Consider the following 21,303-nt stretch of genomic DNA (forward strand, 5'->3'; position numbering starts at 1 on the left):
TTGGTTGATACGAAAAACTGTCATGAGCGGGATTCGAACCCACTACCTTCGCATAGATTTGAAAATATGGCAAAAGAGGGAAAATTCGAACGGTAGTAGTTTGAGGTAAGGAGTATACAGTGTAAACGTAATAAGTATAACCTGTAAATGAACTGCATTTTGCAAGGTGCAACCTTCCTTGTTGAGAACAAAGTTGGATAAGTAGTAGTATTCATTGGTTACCTTTTCTTGGTTTAATAGTTAACCAATGAAAAAATTTCTTCTATTGAGGAACAATACAATAACTTTCAACATCTAAATTCGTTAGATGGATATCACATGGATAACCTACCTGCTTGATAGATAACCTACTGGTCAGGTAGGTTACTCATTGCTTATCGGAAAGTAGTCACGAATAACTGAATTCTCAATGGATATGATATGAACAATTTACCTTTTTTAATCATAATAAAAGAAAAACCTACTTTTTAAAGGATAACCGGTGAATAACCTACACTATGGGTGAAAAATTATTACTTTATTAGATAATCTATTTTAAAAAAACATATTAAGTTTTATGAGTTTTCTACGAGGGATACAGGTTGCGTAATGGTTATCTGGCAAGAGTCGTTAGTTGTTTACCGAAGAGTAAGTTATCGAGCCATCCCTAAATAAGACTATGTTCCGATAACCAACGAATGACCTATTTATCCAATCAGGTTATCTATTAAACAGGTATGTTATTCATATGTTATCGATCTAATAGTTAGTTATTAAGATTAGAATGTTTTTTTTAAATTTTTTTAATAGGTTGTCTAATAAAGAAATAATTTGTCACCAATAGTGTAGATTATGCACCGGTTATTCCTTAAAAAGTAGGCTTTTCTTGGATTATCATTAAAAAACGTAAATTCTTCTTATGATATCCGTAGAGAAATCGGTTATTCATGACTACTTTCCGATAACCAACCTGACCATTAGGTAGTAGGTTACCTATCAAGCGGGTAGGTTATTCATGTGTTATCCATCTAACGAATTTAGATGTTGGATGTTAATAGATTTCTCCTCAATAGAAGGAATTAATTTTTTCCATAGGATAACAATTAAAACAAGAAAAGGTAACTAATCAATAACCTACTTATCCAACTTTGTTATCAACAAATATTACATTTTTTCCTTCTTCTCGGGAAAAAAATTAATAAAGCTTAAATAGTGGCGGGACGAACCGAGAAGAGAAGCGCAAGAAGCAGGAAGCAATTCGCGGCCTGCAAGATCCTGGTCGGGAGGGCACTGGTTCCGAGACTGAAAAAAACAAAGAAAAAAAGGCAAGGGGAGTCAGTTGGATATAAACCTTCTTAGGAAGAGGTGGTCTCCGCGAGGAAAAGAAAATATTGTTTTTTTTTAAGTGTATGTGTGTGCGTGGTTTGTGAACCTAGTCGGGCTGATCGAAGAGTTCCTACGAAGAGGAAGGGGCTGATCCCGGCAAGTGAGGAGTGATCCCGTGAGTTGGTACATTTCCAATTTCTTATCAGGCCTGATAATTCTGGACTAGAGACATTAGCTATAAGTTTCGGCCTTTTGTTAGCTTTTAATTTAAAAGGATTTGCCTATGTACTTGCATGTAAATAGAATAGTTGTGATTAGTATTCTTTTTTTTTTTCAATCGTAGTTTTAAACCCTAAGTAAGATAATACCTTAAGATATCTTGCTTGTGTTAACGATTTACTCGGATAGAAGCAGGAAGAACTTCATCATTTAGCTCTCATCATAACCCTGGTTGGAAGAGCCATCAGAAAGAAGAGAGCCAGAAGCGCTACATCGCTTCCCTTCCTTTTCCCTTTCTTCCTTTTGTTCTACTTTTCTTTTCCTTTTTATCCCCTGGTTTCGGTATTTATCCTTCCCCAAAAATACCGTGGCGCTCAACGTAACACCTATAAATAAACTTTCACCTCCTCACCGACCATCACTTGTCTCTCCCTTCAACACGTCTCCCCCTTCAACACTGAGCTACCGCCAACGTAAGTGTAGCCGCAGTAAGGAAGCTGTAACAATTTTGGCGCCCAACGTGGGGCCCGTCATAAGAGGAGAGAGACGCCAGTATAGAAAAACCACTAGGTCTTTTCTACGTGTCCCGCTTCTAGGCCCTTAGAAGAGCTTTGCAGGTAACTGCCTAGTGGTCGTGGCTCAAATTCCCCCGCCGGAACTTTGCGGCGCCACAATAGCGCCCACAGGATGGGCTTCGCGGAGGCGTCCGGCTGGGACATGGGGGAAGAGCAATGTGGCTAGCTCTGTAGCTATGGCATGATGCTTAGGCGGCACTGCTTGCTAGGCAGGCCAGCCTTTTTGCCGCATTACTGCCTTCCAGTATCTTATGGTGACCTTAAAGCCATCTGGGCTAGCAACGATGCCTTGCAATGAACTGATGTTGGCTACCTCGGTATTTGTTTCAAACAGCCATCGAGTTCGATGGATGCTATACATTTCGCACTCTAAAATAACATGTTCAGCTGTCTCCTCGTTTCCGCAGGGCCATAACGGGCTGGTCTTTAGGCCAAATCTAAACAATTTGGCCGAAAAGTCGCCGTGTCCCGTCAGGAGTTGCGCCATGTAATGGTCCACATGGACATGCTTTGCCTGGGCTCTTCTTTCTACGCTCGGGAAGATTCGGTACGTGTACCTGCCCATGATCGACCCGTTCCACCGGCGCTGCCATTCCACAAACATCCATGTGGTGGCATCCTGTGCATTGGTTATAGGAATGTTAGGCTGATGCCCATTTGCTCCCAGGCGGCGGACACAGCCCTTGCCTGCAGATCGAGTGGTGGCCTTCCGGCTATGACCTGGAGGGCATCTGTCGATGTCATCCGGTACGCCTGTGTTACAACTAATAGCGCTGTTCTCTGGGCACTCAAGGCTATTGCCCAGTCAGCCGCCCGTAGCCCGCGCACCCACGCTGGGGCCGCATACAGGAGGACCGACTGGCACAATGCCCAATAATATATCTGTCTGCTCCGGTAGGAGACGCCCCACGCCGCGCCACACATGGCCCTTATGGCAGCGACACGAGCTGGGATTTTATCTCTTGCGTACCGAACATTGGCTCCGAACTTCAATCCTGCGGACATCTTGACTCCCAAGTAGTCACGACATCTGGTGCCCTAATCGTTTGTCCGTCAATTCTTATTACTGGAGGCGACCTCATATTTAATGACCCTTTCAAGAGCATTAGCTCGGTCTTTTCCGGTGCCAGGTTCAGCTTACCTCTCCTGCACCATGAAGTCAAGACTGCAACCACCGTATGGCCTTGTGCCTCAATTCCAGCTTTGGTATTGGCAAGCAGAACGACCGCCAGATCGTCTACGTAGGCGATCGCGTTAAGGCCCGCGCTCTCCATCTCTCTCAATGCGCCATCATAGAGCAGGGACCAGAGGAACGGGCCGAGCACGGAACCCTGCGGTATCCCCATCTCAACGACCCGCTCGCAGTCCTTTCCGTACTCCGGCAATGTTACGCGTCGGTCACTCAGATAACTGATGATAAGAGCACATAAGTCATTGTCAATGCAACAACAAATAAGGCTATTCATGACAGCGGGCCACCACATCCGGTCAAAAGCCTTCCTGTCGTTGAAAAATATACCGACCACATATCTGGAGGTCGAGTTCGACGCCAGGTCGGCAATCTCCCGGACAGCGTGAGTCGTGCTCCTTCCCTGCATGCCACCGTACTGACCCGGATGCAGGCCTGGACTAAGGGAACATCGGAGCCTTGCCAGCACGAGGTGCTCAAACGCCTTCCCCAAGACCGACAGGAGGGAGATCATCCGGTACGATCCCGGGAAATCCACCGGCCTGCCAGCCTTGAGGAATGCACACACCCGCGCCTCTTTCCACGCCGAGGGAAAGTATCCAGCTCGTAGACAGTCTACCATCAACTGATGGATGTATTGAATTAGCACATCGGCACACATCTTGACAACGCACGCATCCACCCGGTCCACCCCGGGCGCACGGCCCTTCCGGAGACTTCCCATTGCACGGGTCACTTCTTCCTCAGTCCACGCTTGTCCGTCCACCACGATGTTGTTTGCCCTGGCACGCGAAATCCGATGCTCCTCTTTATCATCAGTTGCCGAGTCTTTTTGGAAAGCTTCCTCTAGTAGGGCCAGGCCTGCCGCGCGCATTCCCTGCTGTCTGCGTTCAAACGGCTCTCCGGCCATTCTACTGGTTACTTTGCCACTTGCAACTTTAAAGTGGAGACCCCACTTGGGCGCATCCTCTTCCTCCACGAAACAGCGCCAGGTTTTTCTTTTCGAACGGCGCAACACTTTCCTAAATTTTTTCTTCACTTCGTAGTAGGCAATTCGACATACCTCTCGTACTTCTGGGTCTTGACTACGATGGTAGGCACGTCTCCAGCGCTGCGCCGTTGCTTTGTACTCGTCCTCCACACCGGCCCCCGGCGACCCAAGCAGGGCGACTCGCTCTGTCCGCATTGTCTGTGATGGCCGTTGTAATAATGGCCACCTTCTCATCTATCTCTTCTTTGTTCACGGTAGGCCAGAGGAGAGTGGTCCCTTCTTGTAAAAGGTCACCTTCTACTGCTCTTACCAAAATTTTGGATCGATAGAGGCCACATGTATTCGCCCCTTTTCTATTTTCCGCCGTCACGATTCTTCCGGGCACACATTAAATCGAATCCATGCATGGTCGCTGGTCGTCGCGGTAGCATCGATGGAGAACCCACCCGTTCGGCGGTGCAGGGATGGAGTCATCAATACAAGATCGACCGCTGACTCGCCCTGGGAGGCACTATATGTAGCCGGAGAATCCTCAGCATTCAGTAGTAGCAGGCCTGTGTCTTCGGCAAACTCAATTACAGCTTGGCCTCGCACATCAACGCGTCTGTTTCCCTATGCCGTGTGGTGGCTGTTGAAATCGCCTCCTAATATGATATTTTTTCCCCTATGCCTGTCCATAAGTCTACGAATCCGGGAAATGCAGGCGGTCGCAATAGGCCGAACCACCTCTATTTCTTTATTGTCTCGTTCCATCAAACAGCAGGCTAAGTCACTGGTGCACTCCTCGAGCGACATGGCCTTGGTCTCCTTATCAAGGATGTACACCACTGCCCTCGAAGGCGCCGACTCACGGTTTCGGATACTCTCGCTGCCAGCCCCATGGCTCTATCGACTTCTCTGCTGCACGGTTCCTGCACAAGGAGGACGTGGATCCTTTGTTGATAGGCCAAAGCACGAGCCTCAGCCATGACTGCCTCAGACTTGCGGCAATTTATCTGGGCGATTTTGAACCCATATTTTTGGCGATGTGGGCCCATCATTGCTCAGCCGTACGGACGGTGCCATCCTCTGGAACGTCCGTGTCCATGGTAATAAGGACTGCGTCTTGTTTGCCTTGGTCGGCATTGTTCTTGTGCTTCCCGCCAGTATCCATGGTTTCCCCATAGTCCGTGGCGCACCAGGCTCTGGCAATGACTCGCGCGTGTGCCTCGCACTGTAAAGAACCCACATGATGGCTACTGTCCTTGCCCGCTCGGTGTTAATGGATACACCGTGTCGTTTCGCGTGGGCACTGCCTTGTGTCGTGGGTATCGGCGCAGATGCCGCAGACCGGGTCTTTTTTGGGGCACACCGCCGCTATGTGCCCGTACAATTGGCAATTGTGGCAGGGGGTGACGCCTGTATAGTCCTTGACTGTACATACCTGGTAGTCCAGGTAAACCTTGCCTCGGGTTGTTGCGTCTTTCCACGTACGCGGATCCACCTCGACTACCCAGGATAGATGCGGGGACTCTTCTCTGGTGCCGGTGCCGTACTTTAGAGTGAAAAGTGGCCGGATATTGGTCCTTTCCCAGGCTTCCTCCTGGCCATTGTTCACACACAACTGTTCTGAGAGGTCCTCCGGTTGAATCTCCTTAGGGACACGCAGGATCAATATTCTCGGATTCATGCAAGTGCATCATTCGTTAACAGAGTTTGCCTGTCGTCCGGGGCTTCCACTTTGACCACTACACCGCCCTTAGCAGTTATCCTTATGTCTTCGATACGGATGCGAGTCACTCTAGGGTTAATAATTTCCTTCACTTTCTTAAGGACCTCCTGGGAGTCCATTTTCTCACGTGGGTCAATAAAGACTAATTTAGTATCGTTCGCGGCGGCTTCTTTTGCCTTTCTCATTAACGAGGTCCTGTCCTGAATAGCTTGCTCTTTACAGCAGGTTTGTCAATGTTATCTGTTGTGATGTTCAGTGAAGCTTGTTTAGTGTTTTTCTGAGGAGTAGGCTTGTCAGGTGATTTTGTTTTGTTTCTTCTGGATACCACTGTCGACCATGTTTGTTCTGTATTTCTTTTTTCAATTTCTGAGTTATTACGTCCGTTTGTATGATTGGTAGTATCCTTTTGGGGGTTGCAGGAAACCTTTTCATTTCTTGAACTGTTCATGCCATTCTTTGTTCCGAATTGCTGTATTTTGCTAATACAGCATTTCAATTCAGCAACTATTCCTTTCATGGTTGTATCAACATCGCCGATAGGGTCTCGCTTTAAGTCACTCGCTATGTTCTTAATCGCCGGCGTCAAGATAAACCATCATGAGAAGAAGGAAGGTCGGAAAGGGTAGGAAGACCGATTTGGATATTACGGGAGATGAATCGTCAGTTAGTATGCGAACTCCTCTCCCAACAACCTGTACAAATGGGGGTGCCTCCGAGACTCGCCAGGAGTCTAACCGGGTTCAGAAGAGGCAGGTACCCGTGAGTGAGTGGGGGTTGAAATTTTCTGGGGATGGACAAGATCTCAGCAGTGTAAACGCGTTTCTGGAAATAGTGGAAGAACTGAAGATCAGCAGGAATGTTGATGATGAGGATCTTTTCTATTCCGCGTGTGACCTCTTCAATGGAAAAGCTCTAATTTGGTATAGAGCAATAAGGAGCAGGTGTCCAGCTGGGGAGAACTTAAGCAGGAACTGCGGGAAGAGTTCCAACCGATGGACTACGAACATCGACTGTGGGATGAGATTCGTGCCAGAACTCAGGGTGAGGATGAGACCATGGGGATGTTCATCAGTGTTATGAAGAATTATTTCTTCCGCCTACCTTCATTGCCGGCAGAGGATGAAATGTTTAGGATCATCAGGAAGAATTTACACCCGTTTTATGTTGATCGGCTGGCACCTCAATCGATAAACTCCCTGAAAGACTTAAAGGAAAAGGGACGACTATTAGAAGAAAGCCGATGGCGAATGGCGGCGCATCGGCCACCCCCTGTGCGTGGACGGCTCGTGGAGCCGGATTTGTGTTACACGCCTCTGGGTCGCCAAGGGAGTGTTAGCGTGGCTGAAGTACATCCCTCTATTCCACCAAAGAGAGTGTCTTGAGAAAATAAGGACGATCCCAGAAGAAAGGAGTTCTCGAACCGGACAAACAAACTGATCTGCTGGAATTGCGAACAACCAGGGCACCCTTTCCGTCTGTGCAAGGCTCCAAAGAAGCCATTCTGCGATAGGTGTGGCCGACGGGATGTCTCTACTGAAGCATGTGGATGCCGTCGAGGGACGGGAAACGGATCCGGGGTTCGGGGCTAGGCGGACAAGACTCGAATAGATCCCCCTCAGTCCAACCGCAACTCCACCAAATGGCAGGAATGGTTGACCACAGTGAAGGAAGTTTGTCGTCGGCCTAACCAATCATTGGAGCACCCGATGGGGGACAGGAGACCTTACTTGACGGTTTCGATTTATGGACGGGAGGAAGTCGGCTTATTGGATTCCGGAGCAACCAGGTCGTTGGTGAGCAAGGAGGTCTGGGAAGCCTTTAGGAAGCTAGGTATTACGCTAGATTCATGGGAAAGCCTGAAGCTGACATAGGCAGATGGCACCTTTATTTCAGTGCTGGGTTCCGTCTTGCTGCCTGTCGAACTTCTCGGGAAAGTTCAGACCATTAATTTTTTGGTTGTAGATCGGCTGAACTCGGATTTGATCTTGGGCGTGGATTTCTGGCGCACAATGAAAATCGTTCCCAATGTGCGGAAAGGAACATGGGAATTTGGCGATGTTTCTTGTGTAGCGAGAACCGAACCCTTACTAATAGGGGAATCGCGGCTGGAAGAAGATCAAAAAGAAAAGCTCCAAGAAGTGGTACGACGTTGGAGAGGCGCTCTTTCTCCCAAGTTGGGACATACCGATAAGGTACACCACTACATTGATACGGCAGACTCTAAACCAATTAAACAGCGGTACTACCCGGTGTCTCCGCATATCCAGACCCAGCTAAATAAGGAACTGGACGAGTTGGCCAGTGGTGTAGTGGTTCCATAAAAAAGCCCCTGGAGTTCCCCGGTTGTGTTGGTAAAAACACAGGATGGTTCCAACCGATTTTGCGTAGATTACAGACAACTGAACGCAGTTACGAAAAGGGATGCTTACCCAATCCCGTACGTGTCTCATATTCTGGATAGGCTGCGGGATGGGAACTATATGAGCTCTCTAGATATTAAATCAGCCTATTGGCAGATACCCTTGGAAGCAGGTAGCTGCGAGAAAACGGCCTTTACCGTGCCGAGAAGGGGGCTTTTTCAATTCACTCGCATGCCGTTTGGCGACGTGGCAGCGACTGATTGATCAAGTGTTAGGGGCAGATTTAGAGCCATATGTGTTCGTCTATCTTGACGATATTATAATGGTGACGCCTACCTTCGAAAAGCATCTGTACGTCCTGGAAGAGGTTTTAAAGAGGTTGGCGGACGCAAAACTTTCCGTAAACTGGGAAAAATGTTGATTCTGCCGTCCGTACCATATCTGGGAGATGTGGTAAACGGCGATGTGGACCCCGAAAAAGTAGCGTCGGTTTTCACCTACCCAACACCACAGACGGTGAGACAGGTCCGCCATTTCCTCGGATTAGAGAGCTGGTACCGCAGATTTGTTCCAGTCTTTTCAACGGTCATTTCTCCACTGATCGAACTACTTAAGAAGGGGAAGAAATGGCAGTGGGGATCTGCTCAAGAACACGCATTCGCACAGATCAAGGAGAAGTTGTTATCTGCACCGATTCTGACGTGCCCGGACTTTACGAGACCGTTTATTTTACAAACTGATGCGTCAGCCTCAGGACTAGGTGCTATCCTCTCTCAAATGCACTAAGACGGCGAAAAGGCAATTGCGTACGCCAGCAGGAGTCTCATTAGCTCAGAGCGGAAATTCTTGACTATCGAACACGAATGCCTCGCGGTTCTCTGGGCAATCGAAAAATTTCGCCCGTACATAGAAGGGATGCAGTTTACGGTGATAACTGATCATATGGCATTAAAATGGCTACACAATCTGAAAGATCCTCAAGGTAGATTGGCGCGTTGGGCCATCAAGCTGCAACAGTACGACTTCAACATACAACATCGTCCGGAGAAGAGCCACCAGGCGGCAGATGCTTTATCTCGCCGGAATGAAGGTGAGGAGGATGTTTGTGTGGTGGATTGTACGGCGGCCGCTGGAGATAAGTGGTACGCCAAGATGATGACAGAGGTGGCTGGTCACGCAGAAAAATACCCAAGTTGGAGAGTGGAGAATACAAAATTGTATAAACGCGTAGTAGATAAGAGGAAAATACTAGGAGAAGACCGACCATGGAAGTTAGTGGTTCCAAAATCCCGTCGGTCGCCGTTGATTACGGACTATCATGACAGTTCTATCTCGGGACATCTGGGAGCATACAAAACTTTACAAAGGATCAAAGAAGCCTATTATTGGCCTGGTATGGCTTCTGATGTTTCCAGGTATGTCGCAAGATGCGAGATATGTCTTTCCATGAAACCTCTTCAGAAAGCGCCGGCTGGCCTAATGGGGAAAAGAAGAGTCGCCGAAAGGCCATGGCAGATCGTTACAACCGACTTGATGGGACCATTGCCGCTATACACACAAGGCAGCATAGGTTTTTACTGGTGGTGAGCGACTACTTCACCAAGTATTCAGTCTTGCTACCTATGCGTACAGCTACCTCAAGGAAGGTCGTCGAACTCCTTGAAGAACGTGTGTTCTATATGTTTGGTGTTACCCAAGTGATAATCTGTGACAATGGGGGCCAATTCAGGAGCCGGGAATTTATGACCAAAATGGAGCAGCATCGGGTAAAGGTTTGGTTCACTCCGTTATACCATCCGCCGCAGGCCAACCCCACTGAACGAGTGAATCGTGTGGTAAAAACAATGATGGCGTCGTACGTGCGGGATAACCAGAGGACCTGGGACAAGGAGCTGCCGCGTCTGGCATTTGCCCTGAAGACAGCGGTGCACGAAGGGACCGGATTCGCCCCGGCCTACCTTAACCGTGGAAAGGAATTGGCGAGGTCAGGTGAGGATTACGACAACGACCTGGAGAATGATGGTTTAGGTCTAGATGTGAACAGAACGGAACATGAACGCAAGTTGCGGGATATGCCTATCTTGTTCAAAGAAGTACAAGATAGATTGGATCGAGCGTACTAGAGGTCGAGTAGAGCATAACTTAAGGAGACGAAAAGTTGAATACGCCGAAGGCCAAATTGTGTGGCGTCGTACAAGGAATAAGAGGTCTCCAGAGATGTACGAATTAGAAGAGATTGACACTAAACGTTCGGTAGGAGTGTGGCATGTAGAGAACATGAAACCACATCCTGAGTCAGACGGCTAGAAGGGAAACAGGACTGATCCAAGCTAATTGTGAAGTTCCGTGCAGCCAGATTTTCTTTTCCTTTTATGAGGAACTAATGAAATCCTGACCAACAAATCTTTTTTTTTTAATTTATTTTTTTTTGTGGTAAGAAGATATTATTACATTTTTTTCCTTCTTCTCGGGAAAAAAATTAATAAAGCTTAAATAGTGGCGGGACGAACCGAGAAGAGAAGCGCAAGAAGCAGGAAGCAATTCGCGGCCTGCAAGATGCTGGTCGGGAGGGCACTGGTTCCGAGACTGAAAAAAACAAAGAAAAAAAGGCAAGGGGAGTCAGTTGGATATAGACCTTCTTAGGAAGAGGTGGTCTCCGCGAGGAAAAGAAAATATTGTGTTTTTTTTAAGTGTATGTGTGTGTGTGTGTGGTTTGTGAACCTAGTCGGACTGATCGATGAGTTCCTACGAAGAGGAAGGGGCTGATCCCGGCAAGTGAGGAGTGATCCCGTGAGTTGGTACATTTCCAATTTTTTATCAGGCCTGATAATTCTGGACTAGAGACATTAGCTATAAGTTTCGGCCTTTTGTTAGCTTTTAATTTAAAAGGATTTGCCTATGTACTTGCATGTAAATAGAATAGTTGTGATTAGTATTCATTTTTTTTTTCAATCGTAGTTTTAAACCTAAGTAAGATAATACCTTACTAAGATATATACTACTTAAGAGCCAGAAGCGCTACATCGCTTCCCTTCCTTTTGTTCTACTTTTCTTTTCCTTTTTATCCCCTGGTTTCGGTATTTATCCTTCCCCAAAAATACCGTGGCGCTCAACGTAACCTATAAATAAACTTTCACCTCCTCACCGACCATCACTTGTCTCTCCCTTCAACACGTTCCCCCCTTCTCCACTGAGCTACCGCCAACGTACGTGCAGCCGCAGTAAGGAAGCTGTAACACAAGGAAGGTCATTCTTGAAAAATGCAGGTTATTTACAGGCTATACTTGGTACGTTTATACTTTATACTGCTTATCTCAACCTACAACCGTTCCAATTTTCACTCTTTTGCCATATTTTCAAATGTCGATCAGAAGAAGGTCGTGGGTTCGAATCCCGCTCGTGACACTAACTTTTCATCTCAACCGAAAACCTTAGATAAAAAGTATAATTTATTGGAATATGAGTAATGTTCATGCTTACTATTTTTAAATAAATACGTAATAAAAAAATAAGGATTAACATTTTTTTACTTTTGTTTTGTAGTTATTCAGATATCGTGAGATGCGGTCAGGTCTCACGATATCTGAATAACTATCGATTAACGGTCACTAATCTCTACACATTTGTTTTGTATTTTCTATTTTGTTTTATCCAACTAACAAGAATATATCGGTTAATTTAATTAAAATTAATATAATAAGAATAAATTACAAATATCCCTATTCATTTTTTTGAGTAGTTCTCTCACAAAAAAAAAACACGATATTTCTAGTTTATCTGTGTGTTTTTTTATATACATTTATAATTCATAATATTATATTTAAAAAATCTAATTTTCCTTGAATTAAGGAAAAATCCTTTTATGCCTTTTTTAAATAGTTATACAACTAGATCAGCTTTGAAAACTGCTTGAAAAAATTGTAATATAATATATTTAAAAAAACACTCGAAGGTTAATTAAGTTGAATTGATCGAATATATTATATTTTTTTATTTAAATATAAATAATAATCTTGGATTTATTTAACCTCGGATTCCGGTTTTGGCATGTTTACCATTGGTAGTAGAAAAAAAGGAAAATATCTAGCCTAGGATGGGGGTGAGGATTAATCAATATTTGCGAGATCTGGTGAAATCGACCATATACGATCATGCCTTGGTTGACGACGTCTCTACTGACAGTGGCGGTGTGCGTCCTGACCTACGCCGTCTACAGGACGAAGAAGATTTACAGGACGTGGAAGGATCGAGGGGTGAAACACGAGGAACCGGTGCTATTCCTAGGTGAGGACTGATTCCGTCGGAATTACAATGACTCTTACGCCCCAAGGGATCCTACTTTCAGATTTTCCGATATATATTTTTTTTTGCATCGAGAACGGTCGTTTCCAACTCTTCTAGGTCGTTAGGACCTGGGTTTCGAAGCCGTACGTTAAATTGATACGGCTTCAAATCTGGACGACGACCTTGCCACACCAAGCACTCAACTTGGTACTTACTCATAAGCAATACGTTCATTATGGGCCCTGGCATTATCCTTTTATGTTACTCGCATGTAGCGACAGCTCGCACGACAACTAATTCGGTGAGGGCTCCAAGGAAATGCAACCCCTAGGTCATCAACGACCCACCGTGGAATGCCACCTGAGAAAACCGTAGAGCATGGGGCGTACCATTCTCTCGTCTCCAAATAAAATTAGGCCCATCTGAGGATTTGAGATCAACTCTCACCTCATCTGTCCAATGTCCCCAATCCTACAGTGTCCAATTCACATTCACGTGCGAAGCCTGGACGTTTTCTGAGCTGTGGTATGAAGAGGTCTATTAGCCGCGTTGTTCTTACAGTCCTGTAGGAAATCGAAATATTTCTGACTTGTCTTATCAGATTTCTTATCTCATTTCCCGTAATGCTGCGGTTTCGCGTCTCTCTCGTCCGTACAACTAGGCCGACTCTCTCCTGGCTGGCCTTCCAGTATGAAGCCCTGTTTCTCTGAAGCGCCAATGTACCTTTCCTATTGTAAAGTGATTTTACATTTCTGTCGACTTCGCGCTTCCTCTAACAATGTTATGATCCCGACACAGTCACACTTACCCAAATGCCTGACTAGAGCCATTGAAAAAGATTTAAAAGTAAGAATCCTAAAGAAGAGGCTTAGCAGAATGGACAGGTATAGTTTTTGTGCAAATGGGATTAATCAGTACAAAGGACAAAAAACATTATTTACTATTTAATTTTGCCACGATAGTTCCTAATCATTTGTAACTGATGTAGAAAGATGTTGAATTTAATTCTAAACTAAATAAATTGAGTGTTGCATTAAATTTGTCCATCGGTGTATTTAAAAACGAGGTGTTTTAGAGATTCGGGGACTACTGTTCATTATTTATTAGGTTTATTTTTGAAATATAAAATTTCCTTTTCTAACATATAATTTTCAACCCGCTGGCCTCACTTCAGATGAGCTATTACTGGGCTTAATTCCGGTCTTCGCCTTGTTCAATTATAAAGTTTTTAAAAACATCCGTCATTGATTTAAAAATATTGCAGCTTATCTAACCTTCTTCGTTTTATATATATANTTATTATTGTTAAGTAGCATTAGTGTATTTATAGTATTCGAATGGAAGAATGAAAGGACAACTTTGAGCCTATACTCATGCTGTAATGGTTGGTAGTCTGATTCCATTGTTATTATTATTATTATCGGCCATACTAGCCTATGGGAAATGTTTAAATTATGGAACAAAAATTCGAACTAGCTAACCTAAAATAGAAGGTTTGGATGTTAGGGCGTGAAAATAATAATAATAATATAATAATAATAGGACTATAAAACTTGTAACAAGCAAGAATTTCCGTTCCGGGAAAAAACGTTTTGAGGTTTATTAATGTAATAAGTGCATGATTGTGGTGTATTGTGGAAGCTAGGACGTCCCTTTGTCAGTCTAGTGTTTTTTGAAGTATTTTTTGGTGAGGTGAGTTCAATTGGATAAATATTTTGACGACGATTAGACAAGTCTGCTGGGTGCTAGTTTATAGCTCGTATTCCATATTGGGAAGTTTGGGGACTGACTCTCTCTAGAAACCTGGTTTCAGGGTTGGGTAAGATTTATTTATTTAGTTTTTTTCTTTTTCTTTAAACGTCATCTGTTTTTTCAAAATTTTCCAAAATCATTTGAAAGGCCCTTTCGGCCAAGTGGGTCGAGAAGGTTTTCGAAATCGATTACCCCTTCTAAATAGGACTCCCTCTCCTGTAGTTTCTACTTCTGGGGCAAGACATTTTATTATTTGTAGATCGGATGGGAAAGATAATGGCGGCCTTCACTCACTATCGCCAATAAGAATATGTAGAATAATAAATAGAGAAGTCGGGAAAGTAGTACACATAAAAAAAGGTCGTGACGGTGTAATTTATATTGACGCGTTCAATGAGGAACAAGGTAATAAAATAACGAAAATTAAAAATTTAGAAAATACACGATAAAGGTTGAAAGAAATTAAAATTGAACACCTCAAAAGGTGTAATTTCTTGCTGGGACTTGAAATAGTTTACTGATGAAGAACTCCTCGAAGAATTAAAGAGTTCTAATGTCATAAACATTCATCGGTTAAAAAGAAAAGATGGTAGGACATCTTTTTCATGGGTTGTCACATTCAATACTCCGTGTCCTCCAAAAGAATTGTATGTTGCCTACATGAAGATAGCCGTAAGACCCTTTATTCCTGCTCCCCTACGGTGTTTTAAATGTTTAGATTTTGGACATACAATTTCTTCTTGTAAGACGAAGGTTTTTATGTGTGGATGAGGGCTGGAAAGGCACGAAAAGACTGTTCCTTGTCAGTCTCCAGTGTGCATGAATTATCAAAGCCCACATAACACCTTGGCGCGTTATTGCCCAAAATATAAATATGAAACCCAAGTTTTGGAGCTGAAAGTGAAAAATAAAATAACGTTTAATCAAGCAAAGCCCCTAATAGGCTCTGGCCTTATTCAAAAAGGGATTACCTTTGCCGAAAAAGTTAAAATGGCACGAAAGAAATTGGTTGTCAGACGGAGTCAGGGAACAACTCACTGAACTTAATCCAAAATCTGTCATCTTGCCAAAAAGAATCGAAACCAAAAATGGTAGAAACTATGGTAAAAATTTTATGGATCCTCCTGTCAATATTTTTGAATGTACAAATTGCCCACCTTAGAACCCTCCCAGATTAGGAAATCTATGTAACAACGTCAACATTGACGTTGCCACGTTTACGGAAAAAAAGTAAAGCTGCCGCCTCTGAAGCGATTCCAAAATAAATAGGGAATGCGAACCTGTCTGTAGAGCAAAAAAAGGCCCTAAGACGGCTGTGGAGGTTTCCGACTGATGAAAATTTGTCAAACTTTCGTAAATCCAGAGCCAAAGAAAGAAGAGTAATAAAGGAAGCCAAACAAAACTCTCTAAAATATTTAATTTCCAATTTAACACCACGTATGGAATCCTCGGATATATGGAGGAAGATCAGGGCAATTTCGGGCAAAAGAAAACCCCCAATTATGCCAATACTTCGTGCAGAAGACATGGTCATAACAGAACCGTTTCAAATTGTTGAGCGAATAGCTCGTCATTTTGAATCTGTTTTTAATTCCAACTGGTATTCTGAGCGTTTCAGGCAGATAAAGGAGGAGGAAGAAAGACACGATTTAAATTTTGCAACTGATGTAGAAGAAGTTTGGAACACACACCCTACGGTTTTTTAAATGTTTAGATTTTGGACATACAATTTCTTCTTGAAAGAAGATTTTTATGTGTGGATGTGGGCTGGAAAGGCACTTAAAGACTGTTCCTTTTTTAACATATAATTTCCAACCCGCTGGCCTGACTTCAGATTCGGCTTCTTTCAAAAACATCGGTCCTGGGTTTTAAAATATTAACGCTTTTATTTTTCTTTATTACTATGATCAGTTTCCTTGACAGATAATCCGTCATATAATTATTTATCCTTGTCCTTTCATCGTAATGAGAAACGAGCGTACCGTTTTTATTTTGCTTATTGATGATGCTTTGTTGTCAGTATCCAATTCGAATTAATTATAATATAAATAATTAAGGGACTTGAAATGATTGAGTTTTTCTCTTGTGCGCGTAAAGGGATTTTCATTGTATGCTGCGTTTAGATCAAAAACCGAATAATACGCACCTTTTGTAAATAAAGATAAGACAAGCCCGAAATGTTTCGATTTCCTCAAGAACTGTAAGAACTAAATACTAGGACAAAATTTTTGTTACATTTTATTCGTCTTCTATTTATTTTTCTTTACTCAGTAATATTATTACTATTTTTTGACACAGATACCAAGTAGAAAGTTATTTCTAAGTTACCCGTAGCCATTTTTCATAGGTTAAAAACATATTTAAAAAAGGAAGGTTGTTTGTAGGTTAACCGTCGCCATTTTTTATCGGTTAACAAAATGCATAGTAGGTTAATTTTAGATTACCCGTAGCCCATTTTATAGGTTAAAATTATATAAACAGGGAGGTAGTTTGTAGGTTAACCGTCGTCATTTTTCATCTGTTAACAAAATTCAAAGTAGTTGGTTATTCTAGGTTAACCGTCGCCTTTTTTCATAGGTTAAAAATATATAAACTGAGAGATTGTTTGTAGGTTAATCGTCGCCATCGGTTAACAAAATGCAAAATAGTAGGTTAACTCTAGGTTTTACTAAAAATCGTAGCCATTTTTGTATTAACAAAGTATAAGCAGAACTATCCGGTGGTTTCTAGTTTCTCGTTTTTTATGAGTTAATATAATGTACAAAAATAAAGATTATTTTTTAGTTTCCCGAGCTGTTTTTGTAGGTTACCTGACGAAATAAAAATAAGGTTGGTTTTTTTTATCATTTATTTGTTTTTGTTCCGAGTAAAGGAAACTTTCTGAGGACGCTGACGAAGAAAGCATCCCACGGCGAGAGGCTGAAAGAAGTGTGCGACATGTTTCCAGCCGAGAAGATAGTCGGCTTCTACGAATTCCTCCGGCCAGTCCTCGTTGTCAAAGACCCGGAATGCGTCGAGGCTGTGCTTATCAAAGATTTCAACCATTTCTACGACCACGGGTTCGAAGTGGACGAAAAGTTCAACCCTATCGATGCCAACCTTTTCACCATGTCCGGAAGAAGGTAGTCGAAATGATTGATGATTTTTCTTTTTAAGTTTTTCCTTTGTGAAATTTTTGGGCCATATACTTACTGTCGTTTTTGTCAAGGTGGAGGGCTTACAGGACGAAGTTGTCGCCGATATTCACAACAGGGAAGTTGAAATCCATGTACGGACTTATGACGGACATCGGTGAAGATTTGATGAAGGCGATAAACAGAGAGAAAAAGGAATGCATGGAGTTGAAAGACGTCCTGGGACGTTTCGCCATGGACGTGATTGGTTCATTCGCGTTCGGATTCGACTCCGGCACCCTGGCCGATCCCGAGTCCAAATTCAGAAAAATGGGCAAAAGAGTATTCGAGTTCAACGTAGCTAAGTTCCTCAAGTTCATGTTCATCTTTAACTTCCCGTATCTAGCCAAGAGGCTCGGCCTCTCCTTCAACGACAAACGGGTCCAGGAATATTTCGTCGGAATCATCAAAGACGCGATAAGGCTCAGGACCGAGGGAAAGACGAAGAGGAAGGATTTCCTCGATTTGATGCTCCAGCTGAGGGAAAAAGGTTCGGTCGAGTTGACCTCAAGAGACCCGGGAGACGGCTACTTGGACATCTCGGACAACTACACGACAGACAAATTCGGTAACAAGTTTAGAAATAACCACACAACTAGGTTATTAGTCCAACTGGTAGGTTGTTTACTGGCTATCCCCACTCAAATAAAAATTTTTGTTATTCGTATGTTAACAGCAACATAAACATAAAGGCTGTCTTTATCCGAATCAAACAGAGTTATTTATCTGTTATCCATTAAAAAAAGAGTAGGTTATCCCAAGGTTACCCATAAAATGTCAAAGTAAAGTTATTCATATGTTATCGATAAAAAATACTATGTATAAAAGTTCGGATAACGTAAACATTATGGCTCTTTTCATGAATAAAACGCAAACCTTCATTATATAAAATAAAATCATTTACCCAAAAAATGTAGCTTATGTTACGGTTATCTAGCAAAGGTAGTTAATACTCTATAGTAGGTTATGCTTTGGCTATACTTTTGGCAAATGAGGTTTATGTATTGGTTACACGTCTAATGGTAGTTATAACCCTGATTAGTAGGTTATTTATTGGTTATCCATTTTTGAAGGTAAGCTAAGTATTGGTTATCTGATAAAAAGTAGTTTTATATTGTATGAATAATAGGATATTTATTGACCATTTATTGAGTAGCAAGGTGTGTTATGTATTGGTTATCCTTTAAGGAAAAATTTAGGTTATGTTATGGTTATCTACCAACGGTAGTTTGAAATTCTCTGAATAATCGGTTATGTATTGGCTATACATTTGGAAAATGTGGTTTATGTATTGGTTACACGTCTAATGGTAGTTATAACCCTGATTAGTAGGTTATTGATTGGTTAACCATTTTTGAAGGTAGGCTAAGTATTGGTTATATGGTAAAAAGTAGTTTTATATTCTATGAATAATAGGACATTTATTGACCATTTAGTGAGTAGCAAGGTGGGTCATGTATTGGTTATACTTTGAGGAAAAATTTAGGTAATGATATGGTTATCTGGCACCTCTAGTTTATTATTCTCGAAAAGTAGGTTATTGGTTATGTTATAATAGAAGTCATCCGTGTGTCATCCATCTAACGGTTGTTTCTTAATAGAAGAAATTAATTTTTTTCATATATTAACTATTTAAACAAGATAAGGTAACCAATGGATAACATACTTATACTACCTTGATATCAACAAGGAAGGTTGTTCAAGCAAAATGCAGGTTATTTACAGGTTATACATAGAAAAACGTTTACATGGATTATAAAATATAAAAACCTAACTTGATTTTTTCATGTTTAGAAGTGACAGATGATCTGATGGTCGGGCAGGCTTTCGTTTTCCTCACGGCTGGTTTCGAGGCAACAGCGGCGACCATGAATCTAGCATTTTACGAATTGTCCAAGAATCCCGGAATACAGGAACGAGTCAGGGAGGAGATAAATGAAAAAGTACGAGAACAAGGCATCCTCAGCTTCGACGCCGTCAAGGACATGGCCTACCTGGATATGTGCTTGAAAGAGACGATGAGGAAATACCCGCCGGCCCAGGTGCTCTTCAGAAACTGCACGAAAGAGTTCACATTTCCCAACGGCCTCGTCGTCAAACAGGGCGAGAAATTAATTATTCCGGTTTTTTCCATTCATCGCAGCCACGAGTACTACCCTGACCCGGTGAAGTTCGACCCTGAACGCTTCGGACCGGATTCGTTCCAGAAACCCTGCACATTCATGCCATTCGGCGAAGGGCCGAGAACATGCATAGGTAAAGAAAAAAATTAACAAAAGCAATCATTTATAATTAAATTAAATAATCTTCCAGCAATGAGGTTCGCCTTGCAGCAGATGAAGTTCTGCATAGCCAAGATACTCATGTTCTACAGGATCAAACTGAACGCCAAATCGAAAACCCCCATTGAACTGAGTAAAAAGACATTCATAACATCAACAAAAGACCCTCTGTACTTCGATCTGGAAAAAGTCACCTCTTAAAAATAATAATTTATAAATTATACACCTACAAACTGTTGTGTATATTTTATTGTTTATAATGTGTGCATAAGGTATCCACCGAAAAGATGCAGGTTATCCAACTGTAAAGAGGGAGGCCCTAATAGGTTATCCAACGTTTAAAAAATTAGGTTGTTAACAGGTTATCCACATCAAAGACAAAGGTTGTAAAAATGGTCATCCAAATGAAAAAATATTCACTTGTTTTTATCATCCAGCTCACTATAAGGAAGTAGGCTACTCATTGGTTATCCGCTTCGTTAAAAGGTATTGGTTACATGTCAAAGGGTATTTATAAACCTGAATAGAAGGTTATATATTTGTTATCCATTTTGAAGGTAGGCTATGGATTGACTATCTGATAAAAAGTAGTTTTATATTCCATGAATAATAGGATATTTCTTGACCATTTATTAGCAAGGTGCATTATGTATTGGTTATTCTTTGCGGAAAAATTTAGGTTATGTTATGGTTATGTGGCAACTCTAGTTTATTATTATCTGAATAGTAGGTTGTAGGTTATATTATAATAGGTTGTTAATTTGTTATCCATCTAACGGTAGGTTCTCAATAGAAGAAATTCATTTTTTTTCATAGGTTAACTATTATAACAAGGAATAACCTACTTATCCAACCTTGTTATCAAGAAGGAAGGTTATTTGTGCATAATGCAGGATATTTACAGGTTGTTCATAGAAAAACTGTACGTTGTACATAATTATAAAATAGAAAAACCTAACTTGATTTTGTCTACAAGTTATCCAGTTAAATAGAAGTTCTTCATTGGTAATCAAACTGAAAAAATATACGTTATTTTTACAGATTGGCCAACTATAAAAAGGTAGATTTTCTATAGGTTATTCTATTTTTTAAAAAAAGTAGGTGGTTGACAGGTTATCCCGAATCAAAGGCAAAGGTTCTAAAATGGTTTGAAAAAATATTCACTTGTTTTTACAGTCCAGCTACCTATAAGGAAGTAGGTTACTCATTGGTTATCCGCTTCCTTAAAAAAAGCTAGTTCTTATATAACAGTTATAAAGCTGAAAAGATAGACGTAACTTATAAATTTAAAATAACAAGACTAGCCTATGGTTAAAAGTTTCACATAATTATCTACAAAAATGAAGGTTTTACAGATCCAAATAAGCCAACAGACAATAGCAGATTTTACAAGATTATGTCCACAAAAAGTTTCTCATAATCAGGTTAGCCCATAGTTGAGAGGTAGGTTTTAAATCATCTA

At 42.1% G+C, this 21,303-nt stretch overlaps 2 protein-coding genes across 2 annotated transcripts; both read left to right on the top strand.

Moving 5' to 3' along the window:
* Window positions 1–9,972: 9,972 nt before the first annotated feature.
* Window positions 9,973–10,473, top strand: LOC106667253. Its single transcript, XM_014395100.1, has one exon. It carries the CDS (start codon window positions 9,973–9,975, stop codon window positions 10,471–10,473), a length of 501 nt encoding a protein of 166 aa, XP_014250586.1.
* Window positions 10,474–12,372: 1,899 nt separating this feature from the next.
* Window positions 12,373–20,071, top strand: LOC106667291 (probable cytochrome P450 6a14). The gene is made up of 5 exons (XM_014395150.2): window positions 12,373–12,634; window positions 17,259–17,508; window positions 17,595–18,127; window positions 19,354–19,815; window positions 19,873–20,071. The coding sequence occupies exons 1-5, from the start codon at window positions 12,502–12,504 to the stop codon at window positions 20,040–20,042; spliced, it is 1,548 nt and encodes a 515-aa protein (XP_014250636.1). The 5' UTR covers window positions 12,373–12,501; the 3' UTR covers window positions 20,043–20,071.
* Window positions 20,072–21,303: the final 1,232 nt, after the last annotated feature.

This window comes from Cimex lectularius, unplaced genomic scaffold, assembly GCF_000648675.2.
Source record: "Cimex lectularius strain Harlan isolate CLEC.00 unplaced genomic scaffold, Clec_2.1 scaffold10, whole genome shotgun sequence".
NCBI classification, from domain to species: domain Eukaryota; kingdom Metazoa; phylum Arthropoda; class Insecta; order Hemiptera; family Cimicidae; genus Cimex; species Cimex lectularius.